Source organism: Schistocerca serialis, chromosome 2 (genome assembly GCF_023864345.2).
Source record: "Schistocerca serialis cubense isolate TAMUIC-IGC-003099 chromosome 2, iqSchSeri2.2, whole genome shotgun sequence".
In the NCBI taxonomy this organism is placed as follows: Eukaryota; Metazoa; Arthropoda; class Insecta; order Orthoptera; family Acrididae; genus Schistocerca; species Schistocerca serialis.
Genome location: NC_064639.1, coordinates 615,720,797 through 615,734,002, shown reverse-complemented (window position 1 = coordinate 615,734,002; position 13,206 = coordinate 615,720,797). Strand labels below are relative to the sequence as shown.

The 13,206-nt window shown below is 43.9% G+C and overlaps 1 protein-coding gene across 4 annotated transcripts in view; it reads right to left on the bottom strand.

Annotated features, from left to right (window-relative positions):
* LOC126457666 (forkhead box protein K2) overlaps positions 1 to 13,206 on the bottom strand; it is a 109,901-nt gene that overhangs the window by 78,789 nt on the left and 17,906 nt on the right. For all 4 annotated transcript variants that reach the window (XR_007585499.1, XR_007585498.1, XR_007585500.1 and 1 more), the window contains exons 3-5: positions 4,415 to 4,579; positions 3,521 to 3,701; positions 819 to 965 (exon numbers count right to left, since the gene is read on the bottom strand). Coding sequence is in view for 1 of the 4 variants with exons in the window: in XM_050094164.1 (XP_049950121.1) it covers positions 819 to 965; positions 3,521 to 3,701; positions 4,415 to 4,579 (493 nt within the window). In the remaining 3 variants the exon portion in view is untranslated. The remainder of the gene's footprint in view (positions 1 to 818; positions 966 to 3,520; positions 3,702 to 4,414; positions 4,580 to 13,206) is intronic.

Sequence of the window (13,206 nt, the reverse complement as noted above, 5' to 3'; positions counted from 1 at the left end):
AAAGCAAAACAAGGATAATGGAATGTAGTCTAATTAAGTCGGGTGATGCTGAGGGAATTGGATTAGGAAATGAGGCACTTAAAGTAGTAAAGGAGTTTTGCTATTTGGGGAGCAAAATAACTGATGATGGTAGAAGTAGAGAGGATATAAAATGTAGGCTGGCAATGGCAAGGAAAGCGTTTCTGAAGAAGAGAAATTTGTTAACATCCAGTATTGATTTAAGTGTCAGGAAGTCATTTCTGAAAGTATTCGTATGGAGTGTAGCCATGTATGGAAGTGAAACATGGACGATAAATAGTTTGGACAAGAAGAGAATAGAAGCTTTCGAAATGTGGTGCTACAGAAGAATGCTGAAGATTAGATGGGTAGATCACATAACTAATGAGGAAGTATTGAATAGGATTGGGGAGAAGAGAAGTTTGTGGCACAACTTGACCAGAAGAAGGGATCGGTTGGTAGGACATGTTCTGAGGCATCAAGGGATCACCAATTTAGTAATGGAGGGGAGCGTGGAGGGTAAAAATCGTAGAGGGAGACCAAGAGATGAATACACTAAGCAGATTCAGAAGGATGTAGGTTGCAGTAGGTACTGGGAGATGAAAAAGCTTGCACAGGATAGAGTAGCATGGAGAGCTGCATCAAACCAGTCTCAGGACTGAAGACCACAACAACAACCACTAATGGAGTCACACTGTATAAACACACACACACACACACACACACACACACACACACAATAATAATAATAATAATAATAATAATAATAACCCAAGATTTTATGATATAAGCGAGCATTAAGACATGATGAAAATACTCACTTGCCAACCCTTGTCAGCTGTGCGATAATAAGGATAGTTTTTGGTAATATACGAATATATACCACTAAGTGTTAGTTGCTTATCTGGTGCTGAAGCAATGGCTTGTACAATTAGCTGGGCATATGAATATGGTGGTTTTGTATCATCCTGGAAAACAACACAAAAAACTGTAAATTACACTCTGGACACATTTACTATGTAACACATAATCTTCAAAATGAAACAACAAAACTGCAAGGATGTTTCACTTTATCAAATAAATGTTATAGTTTTATTAAAACGAAAGTAACACTTAAGTCACTGGAAGAACACGCACAGCGTAAGCTATTTATAACGATACATAGTGAAACGAATTTTACATTTAAAAGTAATAAATAAGATAATGTGAATACTTAAAATACGGGTACATGAAATAGGATATTACTGTTATACATACACCACAGCTAAAGTTATCTATTTGCACTTTAGTATTAAATTAAGATATTTATTGAAACATTTATGCTTATGGGCAGCAAGAAGGCAAGCCAATTTTTTTAAAATTAGTTATACCAAACAAAGTATGAGTTGCTTCCACTCAGCAGCTGTGAAGTTTACAGTATCTATTGTACAGCAAACATTTAGCTATGCTTTCATGAGAAATCATTTTCTAGCTTAATATCAACAAATGTATTCCTGCCTTCACGAATGAGTAACAAAAAGGACATTCTTTATTGAAAATTATGTGCAGGTTTGCTTTCTTTAAAGTACATACTTCTACTTCTACTGTTACAACACTGAAAATAATTTACTTGGAACTATAATGTCACACATACCAGTGACCTGATGAACAGCAGATAAAAAATACATATGTTTGTGTGTATCATGGATGAAACTGAGAGTTGGAAAAATCACTTTTAATTATGATTGAATTAAAAAAAACTACATATGGCCTTCTATTGAAAATGTTCTGTGTGAGCTGTCCGAGATAAACTCATGAACCACCTTAACAGTTTCAATGCACTGTCTAATAATAATAATACTAATAATAATAATAATAATAACATCAATAATAATAATAATAATAATAATAATAATAACAATAACCTTGAGTATACATACATGTACCATATAAGAACCTATGCCTTGCTGAACCCAGTCTGCAGGAATACTACAAGATGTCATAGCATTTGGAGGAACATTTTAAACTGGTTCGCAGCTTGCTGCACTCAAGGTGCTATACAAGGAACTAGCAGAAGAAAACTGCTGACATTTTCTTTTGGTGTAAAGGCCTAAAGGCCTCTTTACTATCATATTTAGTTACATGACTCTACAGAAAATGTTCAATTTACAGCTCCTGGATTGATCACCAGATCTTTACAGCTCCTCGATTGATTACCAGATCACATTATGTAAATACATATTCACATGGTATAAAAACTTATAAAAAGGGACTTAAGATTCTGAATAAGTAAATCCTGGTGTTCACACTTGCTGTCATAAGATATTGAGGAAAGCAACAATTTCCAATGAGAGGTCACACTTTGGTTCCTGGTAGGGGGTCGGGGGTTTGGACACGTTACTGTCATCCATCTAAAACAAACTCTGTTGCGCATGTGCAACTTTCGAACGAGATCTCCACAGGAAGAATGTCAGTGTGGATTACTTTCCAGCAACAACTACCCGACAGTGATGAGCTGCTGTCTCTAAGAAATATTGTGAGAGTTACGCAACATTACCCAGTGGCAGAACCAAAATACATATACCTTTTAGTTGTAGTTTTAATTGTTTACAGCTCTCTTCTCTACAATTTGTTTATGGAATTTTAACTTCGCCCAAATTTTGCTTTAAACCCTTCAGACCAATATAAGTACTCATTTGATAATAAATAACACTTAGAGGAGCTTAAGACATAGCAACTATAATGCAACATTCACTTAACCAAGTGTCAAGGGATGCTGATGACAAAAATGAACTGGGAGACATTAGCATGGTGTAAATCTGCAGCTAACTAAAAGAAAAACAAAAAATAGCTATAAAAACTATGATATACTTCTGATTCCTTACAATAATCACTCTTCTTCCTCTGCTTCTTCTTCTTGTTCTTCTTCTTTTTCTATTGTTGTTATTTCTACCATTACTACTACTACTGCTGGCAATACTAGTAGCACCCACATAGTCTTCCGTACCTCTAACAGAAAAATACATTCAGAAATGAATAGTTCAGAGATTTACTATTGCAGAACAGGAAATCAGATGGAATTTCTAACTTCGATCTTCTGGCTTTCCATAATGACCCATCTTCTTCCAGTCAGCTGACAAAATTCCACATATTGCTCTGAATTTCAAAGGTATAATACAGATAGTGTACTTATTTGTATTTTACTACAAAAATAAAATTTTACAACCTATACTATGGACATAGACCAGCTCCAGATAAATCTCTCACCCCTCTCTAAACAATGCTAAAGTAAACACTTCATAAGCGGTTGTAATCTTAATTCACAGAGTTTGCTAACCTAGTGTATTTTATTCACTTACTTTCTCAACAGACACTTGAAACACCATATTTATGTCAAAGTTACAAGCTGAACACACAAAGATAATGAAAAAGCTATTAAAATAGAAGATGAGGGAGAGCAGTTTAAGAATTGTTATTAGCTATGTAGATGTAATTTTGCTTCACTTCCTATTCAATACATCAAAAAGAATCTTAAATATTTAACCTTTGGTGGACTGCAAGGTTCGACCACAGTTGGTGGAGGACATGTAGTTGTGCCATTGTGACCACCTTGTCTGTACACTTTGTGGCCATTCCCCATGGTGTCCACACCAGAACTGTGTTGATTTTCTGGGCTTGATGTCAAGGCTGCAAGGCCACTATGACTAGAGGAACCATTGTCTGGCCTGAAAGAAAGATTATGCATTATCATACTATGAAGAACAGCAATAACCAAAGTTAGTAATGGGTCCATCATTTATATGTTTCAACTGATGTGTCTTTATTCCCAGAGGATACTGAAGATAATGGGAACCCCTGCCTGTATATACCAATTAAAACTGACCACAAAACATCTACACTAATAAGATACAAATCAATGTCACTGAAGGAAGTACAAAAAACAGTTTCATAAAACAATCTCAATACAATCAAGATTCTATTCTACAAAGTCCTCATTCCTCCGTTGCAGTGGTTTTTTTTTCTGAAATTTGTCATTTCATTCTCAGTAGGAATTCCTAAATCTTGTGGAATTATTGCCGCCTAATCACTCAAAAACATTCACTGTACAACTCTCAATCCAATATTTCACTATTTATATTTACTCTAAAATCTGAACATTTCAATATTAGCAAAAATGCTTATCAGTGAGCAGAACACATATCACGGTGACTCTGTAACAGATCATTCCTATATTAACTACAGGTCCTGGCAAATATATCATTGATAAGAAAAAAAGAAGACATACAAAATGCGTTATTCATGGGCCATTGTCTGCACATAGTTGACATTTGGAGTCAGGACTTCATCTATCTTTGGTTCCTTGTATTTCATTACAATAATATGATATGATCAGTATGCCCTAAATAAACAGTCTATAATTGTGCTTCTGCATTATTACCTATCATCACAGCTTGATGTAGCGACAGTGACCGTATTAACAACTGAATGTGGGCCACTACTAGCAACAGCTGCTGCTGCATACGCTGCCACCATCTGAAGATCTGCACTAATATTGCGTTTTCCATGGCTTCCTCGGGGACTAGCTGGGCACGAGTTGGCAGCACTAAAATGAAAATATTAACCATTATGCATTACTTGCACAATTTACAAGGACAATCGCACTAACAATAAGCTAATGTTTTCTATTTATTTCGATAGTTATTTTTGTGTGTGTGTGTGTGTGTGTGTGTGTGTGTGTGTGTGAGGGGGGGGGGGGGGGACGTAACTGCAAGGTCGTCTGTCCCTTGTTCCCAGTAGAACAATTACCCAAGGGAAAGAAGAAAACTAAAACAACGTATGGCACAATAACAGGAGAAAGGAAGAACCAGAAGAACAACAAACACTACAATGGACAAAACAGGACAAGAAAACAACCGAGAGATGCAAGATACAGGGAGAAGAGACTAAAAACAAGAAAGCAGATTACCGTGGCTGGCTGACCAAGAGAATAAAAAAGGAGAAGCCAGCCAGTCTACAAAACATTAAAACCTCCACCCTAGGGTGGAGGACACTGAGGGACAAAGGACATGCACTAAAACTCAGATCAAATGATAAAACCCACCCTCACGAATAACACACAAATCTAAAGCTGCTGTTGAGGCATTGTCACCCAGCACTGAAAGTAGGGTGCTGGGAAAGTTAAAAGTTAGCCGCAGAATGGCTAAAAGTGGGCAGTCCAGCAAGAGGTGGACAACTATCATTTGGGAGCCACAGCAACACTGCGGTGGGTCCTCACGACAGAGGAGGTAACCATGTGTGAGCCACGTATGGCCAATGCGGAGCCGACAAAGGTCAACCAATTCCCTGCGAGAAGCCCGCAGGGAAGACTTCCACACATTCAGTGTCACCTTAATGACACCCAGTTTGTTGTGCATACTGTTATGCCACTCTTTGTCTCCCAAAGCCGAAAAACCTAGTGGCGTAAGACAGAATGCAGGTCAGTTTCAGAGATGCCCATCTACAGGAGCGGTTTCCACCTAGCCTGTTTGGCCAGCCTGTCAGCAAGCTCATTACCTGGGATTCCGACGTGTCCTGGGGTCCGCACAAACACCACAGAACGACTGGACCGTTCCAGGGCAGAGATGGACTCCTGCATGTTCGCTACCAAAGGATGGTGAGGGTAGCACTGGTCGAAAGCTTGTAAGCTGCTCAAGGAGTCAGAACAGAGAAGAAACGACTCAACAGAACAGGAATGGATGTACTGAAGAGCATGAGATATGGCCACCAGCTTTGCAGTGAATACACTGCGGCCAACGGGCCACGAATGCTGTTTAATATGGCCTCTGTGGACATAGACGAAGTCAACTTTACCATCAGTCATCAGTGTAAACAACTTCAGAGCCCCGGAACATGTCAAGAATTGAGAGGAAGTGACAGCGGAGAGCGGCGGGGTTAACGGAGTCCTGAAGGTCATGCAAAAGGTCCAGACGAAGCTTCATCCGAGGTGTACACCATGGAGGTGTACGTGAATGGACCTCAAGTAGAGGTGGTAAAGGGAAGGACTCCAGTTCGGAGAGAAGGGATCGCACGCGAACCGCAATCGTGAGTGCTGACCTGGGCCACCGATGCAGGAGAAGAACAAAGGCAGGTGGGAAAAGGAGACAGTAATTCGGATGCTCAGGAGAACTACGAATGTGTGCAACGTAACTGGCAACCAGTTGTGCACGTTGGATCTGAAATGAAGGGACTCTGGCCTCCAGCAGGACACTGGTCACCGCACTCATTCTAAAAGTTCCTGTTGCTAGGCGAATGCCACAGTGGTGCACTGGGTTGAGTAAACACAACACTGAGCGCGAACCATAAACCAGATTCCCATAGTCAAGGCGGGATTGAACAAGGGCTCTGTAGAGCTGCAGCAGCATAGTGTGATCTGCACCCCAGTTGGTGTTGCTCAGGCAGCGGATAGCACTGAGGTACTGCGAAGCACACCTACTTAAGCTGACGAATATGAGGTAGCCAAGTCAATCGGGCATCGAAAACCAGTCCTAAGAACCGATACGTCTCCATTACAGTGAGTGGATGATCATTAAGATAAAGTTCAGGTTCCGGATGAACAGTACAATGCCGACAGAAGTGCATGACACACGACATTGCAGCTGAAAACTGGAAGCTGTGGGCTAGAGCCCATGACTGCGCCTCGTGAATGGCTCCCTGTAGGAGCTGCTCAACAACACCAGTAGTGGAGGAGCAATACGAAACGCAGAAGTCATCCACATACAGAGAAGGGGAGACCGACGTCCCTACAGCTGCTGCTAGGCCGTTAATGAACACTAAAAATAGAGATACACTCAATACGGAGCCCTGCGGAATGCCATTCTCCTGAATACAGGGGGAACTACGGGAGGCACTGACTTGGACAGAGCGACAGAAAGCTTTGGATAAAAATTGAGAGTGGGCCCCAGACACCCCACTCATATGCAGTGGCAAAGGATATTATGTCACCAGGTTGTGTCATTTGCTTTACTTAAGCCAAGAAAGACGGCAACCAGGTGTTGGCATTTGGAAAAGGCTGTTCGGATGGTAAGCTTGAGGGACACAAGATTATCAGTGCTAGAGCGAGCCTGGTGGAAGCCACTCTGACCTGAAGCCAGTAGGCCACGTGACTCCAGGACCCGACCCAACCGCTGACACCATATGTTCCAGCAGCTTACAGAGAACGTTGGTGAGGCTGATGGGCCAACAGCTATCCACATCAAGCGGATTTTTACAAGGTTTTAACACCGGAATGATGGTGCTCTCCTGCCATTGCGATGCAAAGACGCCATCATACAAGATCCAGTTGAAGATCACAAAGAGATATTGCTTGTAATCAGCCAAGAGATGTTTAATCATCTGACTGTGGATCTGATCCGGCCCAGGAGCTGTGTTGGGGTAATGTGCAAGGGCACTGAGGAGCTCCCACTCTGTAAATGGGACATTATAGGGTTCAGTGTGGCATGTAGTGAATGAGAGGACTTTCCTTTCCATCCGCTGTTTGAGGGTGCAAAAGGCCGGGGAGTAGTTCTCCAGTGCAGAGGCTCAAGCATAGTGCTCGGCAATCGCGTTTGCATCGGTAGAGAGTACACCATTGGTGTTAACACCAGGAAAACCTGTTGGGATCTGTTACCCAAAAAGATGGCTGATCTTCGTCCAGACTTGGGAAGGTGATGTATGGCACCCAATGGTCGACACGTACCTCTCCCAACACTCCTGTTTCCGTCGTTTTACAAGCAGGCGAACGCGGGCATGGAGCCGCTTAAAGGCTATTAGGTGCTCTAGGTAAGGGTGCCGCTTAAGTCGCTGTAGAGCTCGCTGACGCTCTTTTATTGCCTCAGCGACTTCCGGCGACTACCAAGGGACTATCTTTTGCTGGGGGCACCCTAGAGAACATGGGATTGCATTTTCCACTGCAGAAATATAGTGACCTGCTCAATCACAACATTGATGGCACCACGTGGGGGAGACTCAACGGTGACAGCAGAGATGAAGGCTGCCTCGTTTAAAGCCCAACTGGCCCCAGTATTAAAGAGGCGGAGGTGAGTTAGGACAGTAAATTTTCGACATCTTTGCCTTGGCCAGCAAGCATGATTGCTACCCCACAAGGGGTTATGGGCATTAAAATCTCCCAAAAGTAGGAAAGGTTTAGAGAGTCGATCAATCAGTGCAGCCAATATCTGCAGGGGTACTGCACCATCTGGAGGGAGATATATAGATTGCAGACAGTTATTTTCTGAATTGTCCATATCCTAACAGCCACAGCTTCAAGAGGAGTTTGAAGGGGCACAGGTTTACTACATACCGAGTTCAGGACATAAACATAAACTCCACCTGACACACACATTGTATTTGCTACGGTTCTTGTAATATCCCCTTTAGCTGCGAAGGCAGGGGTCTGAATTGCCGGGAACCAGGTTTCCTGGAGCGCAATGCAGAAAGCAGGTGTAAAGCTTAACAGTTGCCGTAGCTCAGCCAGGTGGTGGATAAAACCGCCGCAATTCCAGTGGAGGATGATGTGATCATGAGACTGGGAAGGCGTGAAACACTCAATGAGGCAGTCTACACCTCAGAGTCACCTGCTGCCACCGACTTATTTCCTCAACAGGCTATATCCATTGCGTCTGAGGGCCTGACGAGATCTAGGTCCACAGCGGATGCTGGAATCTTCACCTCATCCTCAGACACAGACACAGAGCTTGTAGGCAGCGGTGGTGTGGGTGCCACCGCAAATTCCTTGGTCTTGGGGATCTTCCTTCTGGATTTCTCTCACTGATTCTTGGGTTTCTCTGGCTGGGAGGGTTTCACTGATTCAGTCTCCGGGACTTAGGATGATGACGAAGCCCTACGAACAGTTGCTTTTGGGCTCTTCAGCCACTGGCGGGTTTCACCTTTCCCTCTAGCGGAAACCTGGGAAGGGAGTGACCCAAGGGTCTGGAACTGGAACCTGCAGACTGATGGGGCTACACCTGCTCTCATAGCAGCGGCATAAGAGGAGGTCGTAGCCACAGGATGAAGGTGCTCAAATTTCCTCTTGGCCTCAGTGTAGGTCAGTCACTCCAGGGTCTTGTATTTTATGATTTTCCTTTCTCGCTGTAAAATCCTGCAGTCTGGTGAGGAAGGGAATGATGCTCTCCGCAGCTGACAGCAATGGGAGGCGGGGCACATGGAATATGAGAATGGGGTGGATGTCCACTATCTCGACATGTGATGCTGGAAGTACAGTGGGAAGGCATATGGGCGAACTTCCAGCACTTAAAGCACTGCATTTGGGGAGGGATATATGGCTTACTATCACAGCGGTAGACCAATACCTTGACCTTCTTGGGTAATGTGTCACCCTCGAAGGCCAAGATGAAGGCACCAGTGGGAACCTGATTATCCCTCGGACCCCAATGGACGCGCCAGAAGAAATGAACTCCTTGGCGCCCTAAGTTGGTGCACAACTCTTAGTCAGACTGCAAAAGAAGGTCCCTGTGGAATATAATACCCTGGACCACATTTAAGCTCTTATGAGTTGTGATGGTAACGGAAACATCCACCAGCTTGTCACAAGTGAGTAATGCCTGTGACTGGGCAGAGGACTTCGTTTTTATCAAGACTGACCCTGCCAGCATTTTGGACAAGCCCTCCACCTCCCCAAACTTGACCTCTAAATGCTGTACAAAAAAAACTGAGGCTTCATCGAGACAAAGGAGTCCCCATCAGCTCTCACACATACGAGGTACTGGGGTGAATAAGGTTCCCTGCCATCCTTAGCCTCGCATTCCTCCCACGGTGTGGCCAGGGAGGGGTATGATTTAGGATCATACTTGCCTGCATTGGGACACTTAGAGACTGCTGGCGGTTGATCACCAGCAAGTGATGACGTGGTATGCTTCATCATGTGTCATTGGCCCTGATGCCACCCACTTCAACCAGGGGGCCTCCCCACAGGTGCCACCTAGCCGCAGCAAAGACCGCCTGGCAGGATGGCCATTGCCGGGAGTCCCGATGCTCCAGGGTGACGGGCATCTAATCCTTGGCATACGTGAGAAGTTAATGATGCAAGCATCAGCAGAGCGATACCTGTATAGTCAGGGGGCTTCAACCAACAGGGTACATGGTAGCCCCACCACAATGGACTGTCTACCATGCTGGATATGAGGTGCAAAGAATTCCATGGTCATCATTGGCACAGAACACAACACTGTATAGTGGGTGGAGGAAAACGCACCCAGGAGGGTGTCCTCGCTCAAGAGATGGAGGATGAGTGGGACTGCAATGCCACAATGAGAAAGTGGGCTAAAGATCTCAATGCGCAATAGACACAATGCATGATGTAAGGCACTCTTCCCCAATTGGCTCACTCTTCGGAAAAATTTTGGAAAATGGAGATCAAACCTACGGGGGGCCATCACAAAGGCCAAAAGCTGTGAGACTCCTTTTAGTCACCTCTTACAACAGGCAGGGACACCTCGGGCCTATTCTAACGCCCAGGTCCACAGGGGAGAGGTGGGGGTGGGTGGTGGTGATCTGAGATGAGGGGCGCTCAACATCATGGTCATCAGCGCCCTGACGAAAAGTCAGCTTACCAATCTCATGGGTGGGGACGAAGGCCATCCCCACACGCGTGGCAGGTTATAATGTATTAAAGTCTGCCTCTTTTCTCCACCAATTTAGGGATGAGGCCTGACAATTCACAAAATTTCACCACTCTACACTGGAATCAGTATCTGTGAGGATGGTGGGCAGATGTCTATCAAGACTGAGGGCTGCCCTAATATCAGTATATAGGACAAATGTTGCCAAAATATGCTTAACTGAAAGTGGCATGCCACAAACTTAACAGATTGGTGGATGCTCCCACCAGAGGAGGAAGCCATGTGTTAAAGGGCTATGTCTGATGCACAGTCTTGTAAGCATTTTATGTCATCTGCAACCATTCAGTCTCCCACTGACAAGTGATGCGTCTGTCAGAAAATGAGAGGATGGCGGCAATGGGATGGGACTTCATTGGACAGGACCTTCCAGATACGCTTCCTCGGTGGCGTTGTCGGCCATGTTGTTTCCCTGTATCCTGATGTGGCCAGGTACCCAGTAAATGATCACCTCCCTGCCATGGTGTTGGAGCTGCTGTTAAGGAGTCATGGATGAGCTGAATCACCTGGTCTACTGGATACATTTGGTGAAGTGCTTGCAGTGCTCTAAGTGAGTCGGAACAGACAAGAAATCTTGTACAGTGATATCTTGGATCCTCTCCAGTGCCATCAGAATGCTATATAATTCCATGATCATCATTTGTAAATTGTTCGGGAAGATGTGCTTTAAAAACTCTATCTGGGAAAAAAAAAAAAAAAAAACAGAACAACTGAGGACATTCTCTTGCCAGGATCCATCTGCATAAACAACAATAAAACTGTGGTACGTACTTAAAGTAGACGAAAACAAAGTTGTAAAAACACAATCTGGAGTACAAGTTTTCTTATACTGTGTCAAGCTTAATATCACTCTGGGCCTCTGAAGACACTAATGCGGCAATGTGTTCCATCCCTGGCTGCGTATTTTGATGCCTGATAGATCCAGATCCTTGAGACAGTCTCTAGAAAGCATCCTAAATGGCTTGGTCACATGACACCAATTCCTGAACAGCTGTTCAAAGGTGGGTTGGATCACTGCATTAAATGCCAATGAACCAATTCCTGAACAGCCATTCAAAGGTGGGTTGGAACACTGCATTAAATGCCAATGACTGAGTTGACACAAAGATTTTCAGTGCCTGATGAGCCGAAAGGATACAACAACAAATCCAGAGTGGTGGTTCACCAGCATCTGCACACAGATTCGGAACTGGGCTGGTCCAAAAGGCTCCAGTCAATATTCGAATGCTCTCATGGTTTATAGTATCTAACTTCTTGAGGTAGGAAGTGCAGGTTGATCCATAGGCCACGCTGCCACAATCTAAATGTGATCGAAAAAATGTCCTATAAAACTGCAGGAGGCAGGACTTGTCAGCTCCTCAGTTTTTCGGATAAGGCATTTCAAAATATTCAATGACTGGAAGCCCTTTGTTCGTAGGTCTTTCACGTGTGGGAGCCAAGTTGATTTCAAGTCAAATAACAAACACAAAAAGCACACAGTTTCTTGAAAACATAAAATATTGTCTCTCATTGCGAGCACTGGTTGATTAAAACATCGACAAGCATGGTTAAAATTGACACATGTAGTCTCCTCAGGTGAGGAGCAAAAACCAGTTGTCCTGGCCCAGGTTTCCAGCCTCCTAATGGTCAGTTGTAGGTACCTCGACATTGTTATAATATAAGAGGAAGAGTAAAAGATTTGCAAAGTCATCCACAAACAAAGAGCATTTGACAGGGCTCTTGACTGCAGAGGAAAAGCCACTGATAGCGATGGCAAACAATGTGACAATGAGGACACTACCTTGGGGGACCCCATTCTCTTGAACATAGCAGTCAGACATTGCATCGCCAACACGGTATCGAAAATGCCGGCCGATCCTCGAGACAGGATTGGATAAGAAGTGGCAGGTATCCATGTAGTCCCAATTCATGAAGTTGACAAAGAATGCTGTACCTCTAAGTAGAGTCATATGCTTTTCCGAGGTCAAAAAACACAAAAACCAAATGGTTTTGACATAAGGAGGACTACTGTAATGCCGTATCCAGTAGAATTAAGTTGTCAAGGGTGGAATGGTAGCACCTGAAACCACATTGGGAGCAGCTCAGGTGCCCTCGGAATTCAAGCAGCCAGACGAGGCGGCAGTTGACCATTCATTCAAGAGTCTTACCCACACAACTGCTGAGGGCTACACTCTGGTAACTGTTGAGGGCGCTACAGTCCTTGCCTGGTTTCCAGAATAGAATTAATATTGCCTCCTTCCAAGTTGTGGGGTACTGTTCATCAAACCAGACCTGACTGAAACAAGAGAGGAGCCGTCCCTTTGTTTCGGGGCACAAATGATGAAGTGTGGAATAACTTATCTCAGAGCAGTGTCTCTGGCTGCAGACAAAGCTGATTCCAGTTCCCACATGGAGAACAGATGGTTTGGAGACTTCCTTGTTATGGGAGAAGAAACTGAGGTCCTCATCTCTGCACTTCTATGGAACACCTGAAAAGCAGGAGCTTATCTGGAAGACATAGTGACAGTAAAAAAGTGTTCTGCTAAAACCCTAGCTACGCCTTCTGGCATGTCCACCAAAACACCATTACTTGACAAGG